The following is a 16,474-nucleotide window of genomic DNA, read 5'->3' as shown; positions in this document are numbered from 1 at the left end:
GTTTAATCGAACTATTTTGAAGAGAGTCTGATGTTTGTTGACTAGTAATGGATTAAATAAGGTGTTTTGGGCTTAAGCTGTTTCGCCAGTAACATATATGATAAACATATGTCCTTCGATTGTGTTATATATGAAGACACCTAAAGAAGTTTGGTCGGGACATCCATCAGATCTCGATAAACTGAGAGTATTTGGCTGCATAGCCTATGCTCATATTAGGCCAGACAAGGTCGAACGTAAAGCTCTGAAATGCATGTTCATGGGATACCCTGAAGGAATCAAAGCTTATAGGCTATGGTGCCTAGAGTCAGGTCACAAGAGGAGTGTCACCAGTCGAGATGTAGTTTTCAATGAAGCTGAAATGGATTTTAAGAATACTAATGATGTTGGTCGAAGTGCAGAAATATATGACGAAGAGTTGGAACAAGTAGATATTCCTGTTGAGGTGGAGCATGTTGAATCTTAATTGCATATCCCAGATGAAGTCGTAGAAGAAGTAGAAGATAATTAGGAAGTTGAGGAAACTGTCAATGATTACCTATTGTCAAGAGATAGGTCGAGAAGAGTCATCAAGCCACCTCAGAGACTTGGGTATGCAAATCTTATAGCTTATGTCTTAATCTCTACAAATGAGGTTCTAAACGAAGAACCTAGAGACTATAAGGAATTTATAAGGAGACGAAATAAAACTGAATGGATGAAGGCCATGAATGATGAGATGAAATTTCTTCATGATAATCGCACCTGTGAACTAATCAAGAAACCTGCTAGAGCAAGGTTAGTCAGCTGTAAGTGGATTTTCAAAGTTATGGAAGAAATCGAATGAGTGGCGTCAAAAAGATACAAGATAAGGTTGATCGCAAGGGGTTTCACTCAGAAATAAGGTGTCGGCTTCAATGATGTGTTTTCTTCTATTGTGAAGCACATATCTTTTCAAATGTTGTTTGCCATGGTGGCACAGTTCAATCTTGAACTGGAACAAATGGATGTGAATACTGTATTTTTGTATGATGATCTAGATGAAACGATCCTGACGAGGCAACCTGAAGGGTATGTCTAAAAGGGGAATGGGGATTATGTGTGCAAACTAAAAAAATCTTTATATGGATTGAAATAATCTCCGTGATAGTGGAATAGAAGATTCGACAAGTTCATGGAACACATAAGTTTTGTTAGAAGCAAGTTCGACCACTGTGTTTACTTCCAATTTCGACTTGGTAATTCATTTGTTAATTTGTTGCTTTATGTGGATGATATTCTCATAGCAAGCAACAATGTCGAAGATGTAATGAGGGTTGAGGCTGAACTCAATAAGGAATTCGATATGAAGGATCTGGGAGCAGAATCAAGGATTCTTGGGATTGACATCTAGAGAGATAAAAAGAAGTCGAAGTTATGTTTATCTCAAGAGGCACACCTACGAAAGATTCTCGACAAGTTTGGTATGTGGAATTCAAAGTCTGTTGTGACTCCGACAAACCCTCAATTCAAGATGAGTATTGATCAATGTCCCAGTATTGGTGTTGAAAGAGCTTATATGAATAACATTTCATATGCTTATATAGTAGGTTTTTTGATATATGCTATGGTTTGCACAAGACCCGATGTAGCATATGCAGTAAGTCTTGTAAACATATGTTAAGATGCAGTCTATCATAAAAAAAAATCAACATTCATCAATGATATAGTTCAGATTTTTGCCAAATTGCTTAATTTTTAGTGCTCTGCCTTGATTTTACAAATTTTTTGATATAGTTATTTATATTATCCTATATAAATCACATATCCCATTTAATATTGTTAACATATTAGTTTAACAAATCATATTTTGTAAATAATTAAATACTAACATTGTAAATTTCTAATAAATTACATTAAAAATAAAGTTATTTCAAAAATAATTAGCATTCTGTAAGAGAACTATATTATTTGAAAATAACTTATATTTTTTTAAAAATATAATATAAATAAAAAATATGATTAATATTTAATATTTCTTAAAATCGAGATCTAATATATAGCAAAATTTATTGATGGACAATGAAAATTCCTTAATAGTCATTTATTTAATAAGATATAAAAAAATTATTTAAAATATTTTAATAATGTGTATGCATGAGTTGTTTTTTCAAATATCATTTTGTTAAAAAAATAATATAGTTGAAATAATATTGCATGCTAAAGAATGATATTAGTTTCTGTAAATAACTATATTTAGTAAAAGAGAGAAGAGCATAATTAGTTGAAACAACACGAAAATTCATTTTTTTAGTATTTGTATTGAATTGGCATAGAAAAGTATATAAAAATAAAATATTTAATTTATAGAGTTTTTTTTTTCAAAAACAAAAATATTTTTTCAAATTCAACAATTTATTTAGTATAATTTAAACATGTAATGATATTGCATTATTTTCTGTGTTAATAAGAGGCGTGTATTTTGTATTTGAATATTCTCTAAATTAAATTGACATGGAAAACAATAAAAAGAATAAATAATATATTTTATTCATTGAAAAATAATCATAACAAATAAAATATTTTTCAAATTCAATAATTTATTCAATATAATATAAACATTTAATGATATCACGTTGTTTTTATGTTATCAAAAGGTGTGAATTATGCATTTGAAGTCTGTCTTATTTGGTAAATTTATTTGAATAAAGAAATAAATTAAATTATTTTGAATTTTGAATTATATTGAATGAATTGTTGAATTTGAGAAAATAATTATATGTTGGAAAAAATTTTCTAAAAATTAAATATTTTATTTATTATCTTTATGCTTTTCAGTCGCAATTCAATACAAGTACTAAAAAAAATGAATTTTTGTCTAATTATGTTTCTCTCTTTTCTATTATATATAAATTTTTCACAAATATTAATATCTAGCTAACACAATTTAAATTTTAATAAAATGATATTTGAACAATAAATCTTATAAATAAACTTTATTGAAATATTTTAAATATCTTTTATGCCTTAAACTATATATGGGGATAAACATTCTTTGTCTATATGCTTGTCCATGATTTTATGAAGACCAAATATTCAATCCAATATCTAGAATTTAATCATCTTATTTCTTATTTTAAAAATACTCATGCATGATACATCCATATAAATCCAAAATAATTTAGTTTATTTCTTTATTCAAATAAATCTATCAAATATTTGAGAGGATTCAGATACATAATACACGTCTCTTGTTAACACAAAAAAAAAACAATGTTATATCATTATATGTTTATAATATATAGAATGAATATAATTGTTGAATTTGAAAATTATTTTATTTGTTGTAATTATCTTTTTATAAATTAAATATATTATTTGAGAAGATTCAAATGCAAAATACACGCCTCTTATTTACACAAAAAAATAATGCAATATCATTACATGTTTAAATTATATTGAATGAATTGTTGAATTTGAGAAAATATTTTATGTTTTTGAAAAAAAAGTCTATAAAATAAATATTTTATCTATTCTTTTTATACTTTTCTGTGCCAATTCAATACAAGTACTTAAAAATTAATTTTTGCTTCTCTCTCTTTTATTAAATTTAAAAATAAAAAAAAAAACTAATACCATTCTTTAGCATACAATTTATTTTTTAACAAAATGATATTTGAAACAAAAAAACTCATGGATAAACATGATAAAATATTTTAAATAATTTTTTTATATCTTATTAAATAAATGACTATTAAGGAACTTTCATTGTCCCTCAATAAATTTTGCTATATATTAGATCTCCATTTTAAGAAATATTAAATATTACTCATATTTTTATTTATATTATATTTTATAAAAAATATAATTTATTTTTCAAATAATATAATTCTTTTATCGAATGCTAATTATTTTTGAAATAATTTTATTTTTGATGTAATTTATTACAATATTAGTATTTAATTATTCACAAAATATGATTTGTTAAAATAATATGTCAATAATATTAAATGGGATATGTGGTTTATATAGCATAATATAAATATTTATATCATAGAATTTGTAAAATCAAGCAAGAGCACTAAAAAATTAAACAATTTGACAAAAATTTAAACTATATCATTATGAGTGTTGAATTTTTTTATGATATAATCCATCTCAACGTGTTTGTCCAATATATCTATGTGGATATTAGTCATTACTAAAAGATAGTGAATATTTCGTCACAATAACAAAAATATATGGATTATGAGAAAGTATATTTGTCATATGTAAAATGACAACCAAAAATTCATTATATTCATGCCAAAATTAAGTAACATTTTAGAAATTATATATAACCTATTTTGAATTTGAAAATTAATTTTTCAAAAAAGTTCAAAAAAACGCCGCATATTAATTTAAATTCTTATCTGGCAACCACTCTTAACATCTTGTTTTATAGGTTACAATTCTATAGAGTTTCGTTCTTCGTTCTTTGAAGGTAAAAAATTTTAAGTACAAATAAATTGCTATAAAAGGTGGTTTGTTCTCTCTTTAATTTGAGTTTGAACTTGGTACATTTCTTACTCTCTCTTTTGCTTCATTCTTCAAATTATTTTCTTCATTCTTTAAATTATATTCTTTGTATCTTATGATTAACAATTTCTTAGGTCAAGTTGACGACCTTGCTCATTTGCTTATCAAACGAGTTGATCTATCTACTTCATATGGGTATGTATATTTTTATAGACTACTTTAGTGTTTTGTTTTAGTTGTTTATTTTTTTCATGTGTAATGTCGCAAATTTTAATTGTTTGATTCAATTGATGTAGTGTTATATTTTTATAATCAATCGAATTTAATGTTGCAAATTTTAATTGTCTAGTTCACTTAATATAGTTAAACTTTAATTGTTCTATTTCTTCTCAAATGTTTTTTTTTTTTGTGTGTATAATTTGTTTTCATTTCATCCATCAGATCTGATGATGAGATCTCATTTTAACTACTAATTTAATGTTATAAATAACCATTAGAATCTAAAAAAAGTATAATAAAATACAAATATATGTATGTTTTTCAAAGATAAAATTCATGCACAATAGTTATATAAATCTAATACTTTAAATATTGCACATATTATTTTTGTTAAAAGTGTACATTTTAGAGATCAAAGAGAAAGGGAGTTTTTACTTTTATTTTTGAGTAATTAAGTGTCAAATCTCAAGAATAGATCCTCTCATATATTGAATTTTTTTTATTTATTTATAAGAAAAACATTAAACCAGTGAGATTGCTTCAAAATTTGTTATATAATGCATAGAGAGATATAAATGTTTGAGACATAATAAAAATGGATACTCTAGTAAGTTTTACTATATCTTTAAGCATGGTATGGATGATTACAATTATGTGTGTTAAGTTATGCGCCTTCATTCATATATGTATCAGGGTCTGAAGAAAAAAAACCAATATGGTTTCAAGATGAAGCAAAGCAAAATGGAAAGAAGAGAAGTCAAGGAAATATAGATTTAGAAGATAGAAAGGAAGAATTAAAAAGAAATAAAGACTCGGCCAACACACCACCTCATCTGCAAATGATTTCATCAATCCAGGTTATGACTTCTCATTCTTGAACATATTTATGTATAGTAATTTTTTAATCTCAAGATTTTTTTTTTAATAATTTCTCTTAAATTTTATGTGTCTTTCTCTACCTCTACATGCTCAAATACCTTACTCTTTTTCACCATTTTTAGTAAACTTTCTCTATAATATTATTATTTTTTAATCTTATCTTTTCTAATCTTACCATACATCTAATGCAACAACATCGTCTCTTATATACTTAGTTTATTCTCATTGATTCTTAACTATCCAACATTCTATCATGTGCAACATCACAAATGTTACAGTTCTACAAAAAAAATAATATCCTTTGGCTACTCAAATGTGTTTTTGTGTCACATAAAACTCCTTAGACCTCCATTCATTTCAGCCACTCGGCATGAATTCGATGGTTTATGCCTCTTTATTTTTTCCTTGTCATTTTGTACTATCGACTAAATATATTTAAATTTTCTAACTTATGGTATGATATGATCTCCAGTTTTCACCTTTATGTTAGAAATTCTTCGCCCTTTTCTAAACTTACATTAAATATACTTTGTCTTACTTCTACTTATTAGGCGAAAATCATGTGCTTCAAGGGCTTATCTTCAACCTCTCATTTAGATCCTTATTTGACTTTTCAAGTAGGACTATATAATCTACTAAAATTATACATCTTTGTGCTAGCTCTTGGATGGGTTTTGTAAGTACAACCAAAATTGAAGTAAAAATGTAAGGGCTTATGGTTGAAACTTTGTGCAATCCTATTGTTATGGGAAAATCATGTTTCTCTTCACCCTGTGTTTGCACAAGTCCATGCCCCATCAAACATATCTTAGATAGCTCGAACATTGGCAGTCCTTACACCTTTCTTCTCTTTGGCTGTCAATAATATTTGGCTTGACACTCTATCTTACGCCTTCTTTGAGTCAATAAAAATCAAGTGCAAGTCTCGTTGATCCATCTGACAGTGCTCTATCACACGTCATAGTAAATAGAACGCATCCAAGATTGACCTCCCAAACATAAAACCAATATTTTTTATCAGTAACTAGAGTCTCTTTTCTTAGTCTTTGTTCAATCATCTTTTTTGATAACTACATGACATACCTCATATGTTTAATCCCCTTATAATTTGCACAATTTTTCATCCCCCGTGTTCTTATAGATCATAATGCAATTGATTCTTCTCTGTTAACTTGACATTTTCTTTGACACCCAAATTTCGTTAAAAAGTTGGGAGAGCCACTCAATACCTCCATCTAAAAAAATGCACACTTTATTAGACATGGTGAATGTATCAACCACTGTATCCATACTTAATCATCCTTTTCTACATTCTATTTAGGAACAAAAAAAGAGCTTAAAGGCCCAAGGAAATATAATAAAAAACGGACAAATAAGAAACTCTAACAGGTATAGGAAATGAGAACTTAGAGATATTATCATCTAGCATAATTTGTAATGCATATGTCGTAAGATTTAGAAGAATGAATATATCATATTTGTTAAAAGTAAGGTTGTATTTTGCCAGCCAAGTTGCACACTAATTCACTTCGCGCCAAGAATGGTTAAACTTGATCTGCCAATCCTTTTGAGCCATTTTCCTGATTTTACAAACTAAGGTTGGGAAGTTATGGTCCTCCATGATCTCTTGGTTGACCATATTTATAGGAAATTTAGAGTCACTCTCGACCACCAGATTTTTAAATCCCTTTTGCCAAGCTAACTCCATCTCATGCAACATCGCCCATATTCTGTAGTAAGAGCACCGTACAAACTTATTCTGTGTGAATATCCCTTCACCCAATTTCTAGAGGAATCCCTTAATAAGCCTCCTTTTTTCAATTGTGGACGTAGACTTTTTGTAAGTACCATCATTATTGAGCTTAATCCTATTGCTATTTGGGAGACACCAATGAACATGTTTCATCTATGGGTTTAGGGACCTATAATCTGTCCGCACACGATTTTTATTATTGATCTCCTTCACCACATGTATGATTGTATCTGTTGGGTTGTCTGGTCGCTAAAAAACTTCTTCAAACATTTATTTTCGCCCTTTCCACAAGTACCAACACGATATCATAAAATATACATCCATTGTCTTTTGTGAAAAGCCGCAATATTCTCTCTAAGGTTGTATGTGACCCAATCCATACGAAAAAAAGTAAAATTAATTCATTTTTTCAAAGGCACAAGTCTAATACATACATTTGTTACATAAGGTCAATCTTTAAGCACATGAACCTATGTCTCTTCATTATCCCTACATTAGCTACAATTAGTGGGGATTGTTGAGTTCCACTTGTGGCACCTCAAGTTTGTCAAAATTCTATCATGTACCATGAACTAGGTGAATGTCTAGATTCGGTTGGGGCCTTTTGACTTCCAAATGATATTCTTGTCTATATCTAGATCAACAACATTCAGATATGAAGCACGAAAAGTATATGCATTACCCATATAGAATCATGATATCTAATATTACCACATTCTAACTTATCAGAACCATCATCAGGAAGAGGAGGAAGATGAGGAATAGCCAAATATGATTAATTAGTTCCTCGCTGAGCAAACTCTGAAATAACTCAAGATTTCAATTCCCTTTTCTATTGACCATGTATTTTACCATCAAGGTGGCATCCACAATAATATTCGCTTAGAAAAAAACTAAAGAAAAGTGGTTTCTTTGTTGGAATTCAATGGTCGAGCTAAAAATTGACCTTTGTATTGTCCCCGAACTTCCAATTAATATTATTTTGAAACTTGTCCCACAACTTTGCCAGTGATTTTCATAACAAGGAATCATTTAACTAGTATATAATATTTTCCAAAAGGTTTTGATTCCTACAATACTTGTCAACAAGCTCATGCCACCATAAATTGTTAGGGTTATTCAATAAATTCCAAATAATTTTAAACATAAAAGTATAATTCATTAGTTGAGTTTGTTTGATGTCTAAGCCACCAAAATAAAACAAACATCCAAATAACAAATGAACCTTGTGAGTCGCTTGTGTGTCTCCCTGGATAAACCATCTTTGATGTTTATCCAACTTATTACAAGTAGTTATATATATTTTTGCATACTATATATGAAAGTAAGGGATATAACTTAACACTAATTGACACAAGGTAATTCTACCGGCCAAACTTAAGTATGATCCTTCTATCCGCTTACTCACCTTTGTACCTGCTCATTGATACGGCCTTACCTATTTATAAAACTTCTATCATGAGTTAAGTTTATCCCCAAGTTACTTTCTCAAGCTCAGGGTCTCTCTAAGATATGTTTAATGTGTGATCTCTTGATAAAGTTGGGTATCAGCATTGGCCGATAAATTTTTTGCGTCTTATCATAATTAATCTTTTGTCCTGAGGCTTTACAAAATTAATCCAAAAAATGTTTGATGCAATAATATTTCTATATATTTGCCTCTTTGAAAAGGAGGTGATTTCCTGAGGTACCCCAAGCCCGCATCCATTTGTTTCATATAACCTATATCAACATGATAATGAATAATATGTGGAAAATGATCCATACATATAACAAAAATATGAGGAGACATGGGCTGACCTTAATGAATACCTCCAGCTAGAGAAAATATATCAAACTTGTCTCCATTCCATAAAAAATTGACAGACGAAGAAGATATTCAATTATAAATTAAATCAATTAATTATTTGGGAAACTTAGATCCTAGAGACATTGAGTGATAAACTTCAAATTCAATCTATCGTAAGTCATTTCCAAATCATTCTTTATTAACATAAAAACCTTTTGGCTCTTCTTTCTTTTAATTTCCTGGATCTTCTCAAGGACTATAATAATATCATGAGGATTATTCCTACTTAAGATAAAGATAGACTATTGCCGAAAATGATACATTTCAATAAAGCCTTCATACGATTCACCATAAGTTTAGTGACAAGTTTATATATCATATTGCAAAGGGAAATAGGACAGAACTGTGTAAGAAATTCTAGCTAGTCAATTTAGGGTTAAACACCAAAACAATATCATTCACACCACCAATTCATGAGTAGTCAATCCAGGCCCTACTAACAAAATAGTGTAATGAAGGAGCTACAATCTCCCAACAACGGTGGTAAGAAAACATTGGGTGACCATCTTCTTCTGGGGATTTGTGGGAGCTCATATCAAACATATCTTTCTTAACTTCTTCATTATAGGCATAATGAATAGAGTGACCTGATGATTCTCCAAATAAGTTGGGAAAAAGAAAAAGGAAATGATGGGCTCCTTTAGATCTTCATGAAAAAACTCAGAAAAATGATGCATTACCATCTCTTTTAGTTTCTTAGGTTCAAACTCCCACTATCTATTATCATCTATAACTTATAAGAGCCATGATTTTATTTTTCCTTCTATGCATAATATTCTTCGACTGGTAATATTTAGTTTTTCTATCCCCACATCTAATCTACTTACCTTTGGACTTATAAAACCAAAAAAATTCTTCCTAATAAATATTTTGTGTTAATTGGTCATGAAGATCATACTCTAAAACCTCTAGGTATCTACTATAACCATAATGCGAGTTGTTCACAATTATATTAAGTTTAACTATTCTTCCTAATAAAGATGTTTCCAAAAGTGTCATTATTCCACTCCTATAAGAGTAGTCATACCATCTAACAAACTAACTGAATAACACCTAAAAAATCCATTTTCACGCATCCAAGGATTAATTGTTATGCATAACCCAAGCCACTTCAAAAAGTCACAACTTGGAGGAATTTTAGGCTCCTCAATAACATAACAATCATAGGATGATGGTCACTTTTTATTCGCGGCAAAACTCTAACAAATCCTTTTGAGAATTTGAGTTTTTAATCAACATTGTAGATGACCAGGTCAAGCTTTTTTAAAAATACGATTACTTATTCCCGTTGAGGCCCTCGTCAAGTGAACTTTTAACCCATCATTGTCATCTCCTTCATGTGAGAGTCATTAATCCACTTACCAAACTCTATACATATAGACTAATTGAGTCACACACGCCTTTTCTCATTCCAAGCTCTTTTATCTCATTTAAATCCCCTAGTTTATCCAATGATTGAGATATTTCGGATAACATCTTTATCCCCTTCCACATCTCCCTTTTCTTCATCTCTCTAGGGCTAGAATAAATCAGTTTTAGTAGGGACTTTTGAGTATTATTATCACCAACATTAATATGGAGAAAACATTTATTTTCTTGAACTAGAGTAATGTGTAAGTCGCCTTGGTTCCACATCAACCAAATGCCTCATGAGAACCCTAACACCTTGATCCCCATATTCATACAAAATTTACTTTAAGTTGTAAGCCTTGAAACCACTACATTTGGTGTCTTGAAGAGCAACCATATCCATTCTAAAGTGTCTACAATAATTTTTAAGGGCTCTACCAAAATTTCTTCCTTGAGCATCCCTCAAATTCCAAGATAAAATAACCATTAAACCAAAAAATTAAAAGTAAAACATAAATGTATTTTACTCATCTTAAATAATTTTGATTTGGCTTGCAATCTCTACTTCTTAGGTGTTATCTTCTTCGTCACAGGTCAGTTAACTCATCAACTAGATTGATGACACTCAAAGGAGTGAGTGTGTTTGATTCATATGAGGGGTGTAGTGGTAGAACGAATATGAAAATTAATATTTGCTAGATTTTTATTATTTAGCTCAAGGGTAAGAAAAAGTTAGAATTAGGAGGACATTCTTCAACATCATGTCTTTGTATTTTACCTTTTGAAGAGTTAGGGTCAAGGGAATTCATGGTTATTGATATGGAGGGGGTCCGATTTTTAAATTTTGGGGGGAATATATAATTTCGGCCCATTTAGTCTTAAGGGAGGGCGTTGGCCAAAATCGGTTCTTATTTAATTTGACATTCCTTCCTTTTTGGTCAAATGAGCATTTTTTTGGATATTTATGGCATGATTCAATTTCTAAAATTTAGCAATCCAATCTCCATAAAAATCGTTAGGTTGATTAGTATCATCAATGATATAGATAATGAAAGGATCACTCATATTAATGGCTTGATGGATGTGACTATTTAGTGTTATACAAGCAATGTTCCATGTGATTATTTGTATAGGTATAGTAACGTTATTCATGCGTGGATCAATATATCTGACATAAATATTTGATGTAGGGGAGTGGCAGGCACATGCATCATATGTCATTGTTGAATATTTTGGAGGTGCGTGGGTTTGACTTAACATACGTGGAAGCGCATGTCCATGCATTACAGACGCGTGATATGAAGCTATGGTTTTTGAGAGTTTTAGGAAATCATGATAGCATTCATTTGAATTTTTTTCTTCAATTGAACAATATGGTTGACATGATATTTCTTTTATTTGATGGATTTAAAATTACGATTCTGACTTAAGCGACCATAGCATCTGCAACACATGCAAATTATATGCAGTCCTTCATATTATATTTTGTAATAGTGACCATTAACCCAATTTTTTCTTGCCACTAGTAGGGTGATATCCACCTCCACACAAACTCTGAAAAATTTCTTCGTTCAATTTTCTTAGTATTGTTATCCACTTTAATTGGCGACATTCACCTAAGTCATCACAAGTAAAAATCTTTCGTCATAGTAGACCAAATTTTGGTATGGAAATCGAATCGATACAATAGTTCTATCTACATTTTTATTTGGTGAAATAAACTAATAAGTCAAATGTGAGACCATAATAATGTGATTGAATATCATCCAAAGCCCATATGAAATCTTTTTATAAGCATGAAACCTCAAATTGATTTATTGAATAATAAACATAAACACACGCTCTTTGTATTTTATTTGTTTATTGACATTGTCTTCCATATCTTAAAGTTTCTACAGGAGGGACACTACTATTGTCAGAATGGAAGTACTTCACAAACAAATGGTAAACTTTATCAAATTAATTATCTTAATTAAATTGTGTATTTTTCACCTTAATTTCCATTTCCTTAGGTCGACAGTTATTGTAGATTAACCACTAATATAGAGAACTATTATTTATTGTGTTATGCAGTGTCATATGCTATGCCTAAAAAAGACTTACTTGAATTTGTCCTTGATGTACTACAAAGGTATAAACTATATCAATTTATGATTATTTCTCTTTTCATATTAACAATATAGTGAATCATTTTAATATTATAGTGAATGGTTTATTTAAATATGTAGGAGCGGCTTAGATGAGTTATTTGCTAAACCTATTAATCCAAATGTAAGTTTTTACCATTTATTATTATTTTATTTAACTATTGAGTTTTGTTAATGTTAAATTATTTTTATGAAGGTATGTAAATCGTTGGATTTTGCAACAATAAGAGACAAAATCAACAAGGAACATTACATGAGCATGGATGCCTTTAAGGTTAATAAATAACAAATTATCATATTAGAAAAGGTCATTTCTCTTTTTATATATTGATTTCTCAAATACATTCAACTAAATCTTCCTATTTTTCAATGATGTGCAGTTTGATGTGTATCGACTGTGTTTCAATGCTATGTATTATAATGACAAAGACTCGGGACATTACCGAGTGGTATGACTAAATTAAAAGAAAATCTTGTAACCTTGAGATTTATTGTTTACTTATGATGTATACTATTATGTTGAACATAATTTATTTCAGGCTGAAGCTTTACTTAGTCTTGCAAAGAGAGTTTTTGAAGATATAAGTGTTCCGAGCCTTCAACGATTTCATTCGGAATCTTTAACTAAAAAGACACCAGGTGAAATACCTCAAGTTAAAAAAATGAAAAGCATAGGGCATGCAAGGTTTCGTCACACTCTTCCTGGTAAGTCACATTATTCTAGAAATTTATGATTAACAACATCAAAATTCATGCAACATGAAATCTAGGGTTAAAAATGTCAAATTTCTAGATCAATTTTGATTGTTTCCTCTTTAAATTTTATTGGATGATTGAAATGATTTTAAGTAAATAAATATTTTTTTCATATTTTCTTGACACAGAAAACAAAATTGGCACTCCTTCCACAGAACTTGAAAGAGAAAAGAGATCACTCCTCCCAAATATTCCAGAAACAGAGATCACTCCTCAAGTTGTTGAACCATCTCTAGTACAAACAGCCAAAACACTTGATAATGAACAATTTTTTACGCTTTGTCTCGGAAATTCATCATCATATGTCTCTAACAATGTTTCCAAAACTAAACTGAATCCACAGGCATCAGGAATAAATATTCCTAAACAAGTAAACTCGATTACTGGTCTTACTTCTCTTTTAAGCTGCCAAGACAGAAGAGAGTGCAACAAGAATGGTAATATTTTAAATCCTAACATATTTGTACCATATTAAGCTTGGAGTGACAGCCACTCCAAGCATAATATGTTTTTTCAAATGTCAATTTGTATATATGTAATGGCTATCTAACCCCAAAAAATTGCGATTTTCAATTAGGTGGCGGTAGAAAGCACAACTCCTCGATTACAATACCACTATCTCTTGACAAAAATATGGATTCAAGTTCAAAAGATATTGGTGCTGGTGCAAGTTCAAGCCAAATGGGAGTTTGGCCTTCTAAAGCTTCAAACTTTGCAAGAACATCTAATAGTGCAAACAACTTTTTCTGCTCACAGCCAAATCAGTATGGGTATTTTCAAGGGTTGGTGAGTCCATCAACAATTTATTTCAATCAAACTAATGAGAATAATTTATTCCAAGCCAAGCAATACTTTAGTAATTTTCCTATAAATAGTTATAGTGAGTTGCGTATAATTCTTGGTCAGGCACATCCTATGGGCCCATTTCCTATGTTACAACATTCCATATCATCATCTGGTCCTATTCCATCTAGCAACAATATAATGAGAGGAAATATAAACCCATCAAAAGGGGAAGGAAAAAAGAAAGATGGAGAGGGTACAAGTACAAATGATGGTGAAATTGCAGAGCTGGACTTGGATCTTAAGCTCTAGGTGGGTTTGATGGTGACTCTTGCATTGGTTTTACTAAATAATGAAAAAACTCAATACTGTTGGATTTGGTTACTTGAACTTATTTGCTTGTTTGTGTGTAGGCTAAATTTGAGTTTGTTTTGTTGGATCATAGCCAAATTTGAGTTTGTTTTGTTGGATCATAGCCTTTGTTGGATTATAAATTAATCTCATGTTTTATTATTTAATCATAGCATTTGTCTTTCTGGCTTTGTTATTGAAATAGTTTAAGATTTTAAACTTGTGCGGGTTTAATATATTTTTAGTTCTTATAAAACAAGATTCTGAAAATTGAAAAGAATGGTAGAAAGTAGTTTGAAAATTAGTAAATTTTGGAATGTTAAATAAATATTTAATAATAATAATATATGACATAATGTAAGAAAACATTAGACACTATCCTTTTAAATATGAGTATAATTTTAACGCACTTTAGTGTAAAATATTTTACATTGCAAACATACTTATACCAATTATTCATGGACTTTAAAATTATTTAGTTATGCGATGCCAAACATTTTTAAGGACCTAACAAATGTAATTCATTTATAGTGACAAATAGTTTAAGTGTCGTCTATCATTGGTGTTCATCTTAATGGAATTGGTGTAAGTTGGTTTAATGTCTCTGATAACAAGATTTAGGTGGGTAGAAAATGTGTCTCTTATTTTACCACATTTGTTTCCACCTACAATGAGAAATAGGGTGATGCTTATAATGAAAAGCATGACATGTGTCTTCGATTTTGTTATCGGTTCACGTTTTTTATAATAAAATTTATATCCATCACAACAACCCTACTTCATATGGCCAATCTCATTCATCAAGGGAAAAATTGATATTAGATCGATACATTCTACGATGTCCTTTTCTATATTATGGATGATATATTCACAAATTCTAAACATGAATTTAAAAAAAAATGGTTGTGGATGTATATGGCTTCTCTGACTTTGTTTACATGTTGCATTTAGGAATTTCTCCATATATTCCATTGTCTTAGACATTCCTGAACTTATATTTAGGCATCATCTTACTCACATGTCTTAGTTGGTGGAGGCTAGTGGCAATGGAGACTTTAATTTGAGCTCCAAATTGGTTTTAATACCTTATTTCCAAGAAAACTTAAGTTTCAATTAATTTTGAAGCAATAGTATGTTCCATCTTTGTTAAATATTCCATTAATTTTCTAAACCTGGTTGCCACAATATATGGTGTCACTTTTGTTGAACATGTGACTCCATACAAAAGAAGGGGTGAGTTGTGAAGATTTAGAAAATGATAGTTTAAATCAAAATCGACTTTTGAAACAGAGTTTGAAAACATTTTAATAAAAGTGTTTGAATATGCATAAGAAATTAAACTGAAAATAAAAGAGTTAAAGAAAGAGAGATCACACCAGATATTTATAGAGGTATGGTCTTAACGAAGTGACCTACTCCTCTTCCCAAGAACTGATCTAGAGAGTATCTAATAATACTTGAGAGTTTTTAAAAAGTTAAGCCTGTGAACCTCTTTGTTCACTAAAGTTTCATGCTAACTTCCAACCAAACTGAAAAATGGAGCTTTGAACGGTTAGTCTCAAAACCAAACTAATATTTTGCACTGGCTAGTTTCGAACCGAGATGGAGTTTTGAGTTGGCTATCCTCTAAAACGAACATAGGTTTTACACGAATTGACCATGAATTGAACCGAGATTTTTATCGCGTTGATCTCAAACCTACCGAACTTTTACACAATTTGATCTCGAAAACTGAGTGAGATATTATACCAGGCTGATCTCGAACTGGTAGAGCTTTTAACCAGACTGAGCTTAAGAACCCTTGTGAATATTTTTCCTTGATTATTCTTCACGAAACCAAAAAGAGAGCTTTTCTTCAATAGTGGAGCTCACATACCAAACATAGACTTAAGCTAATCTTAAAAGAGATTT

The 16,474-nt window shown here is 30.0% G+C and overlaps 1 protein-coding gene across 1 annotated transcript; it reads left to right on the top strand.

Moving 5' to 3' along the window:
- The first annotated feature begins 1,492 nt into the window (after positions 1-1,492).
- On the top strand, positions 1,493-14,533 carry LOC131619356 (uncharacterized). Its single transcript, XM_058890461.1, has 10 exons — positions 1,493-1,618; positions 12,416-12,470; positions 12,600-12,657; positions 12,755-12,797; positions 12,870-12,947; positions 13,054-13,122; positions 13,213-13,378; positions 13,558-13,866; positions 14,007-14,215; positions 14,336-14,533. Exons 1-10 carry the CDS (start codon positions 1,493-1,495, stop codon positions 14,522-14,524), a joined length of 1,302 nt encoding a protein of 433 aa, XP_058746444.1. The 3' UTR covers positions 14,525-14,533.
- The last annotated feature ends 1,941 nt before the right edge of the window (positions 14,534-16,474 follow it).

The sequence above is a fragment of the Vicia villosa genome, linkage group LG7 (assembly GCF_029867415.1).
Source record: "Vicia villosa cultivar HV-30 ecotype Madison, WI linkage group LG7, Vvil1.0, whole genome shotgun sequence".
Classification (NCBI taxonomy): Eukaryota; Viridiplantae; Streptophyta; class Magnoliopsida; order Fabales; family Fabaceae; genus Vicia; species Vicia villosa.
This window is presented reverse-complemented; position numbering and strand designations above follow the sequence as displayed.

Bases quoted from the DNA above. Each gene is read 5' to 3' on its own strand.
- LOC131619356 (XM_058890461.1), top strand. From the start codon at position 1,493: ATGAGTATTGATCAATGTCCCAGTATTGGTGTTGAAAGAGCTTATATG. The intron at 1,619-12,415 runs GTAAGTCTTGTA...CATATCTTAAAG, and splicing joins GACCCGATGTAGCATATGCA to TTTCTACAGGAGGGACACTA. The intron at 13,123-13,212 runs GTATGACTAAAT...AATTTATTTCAG, and splicing joins ACTCGGGACATTACCGAGTG to GCTGAAGCTTTACTTAGTCT.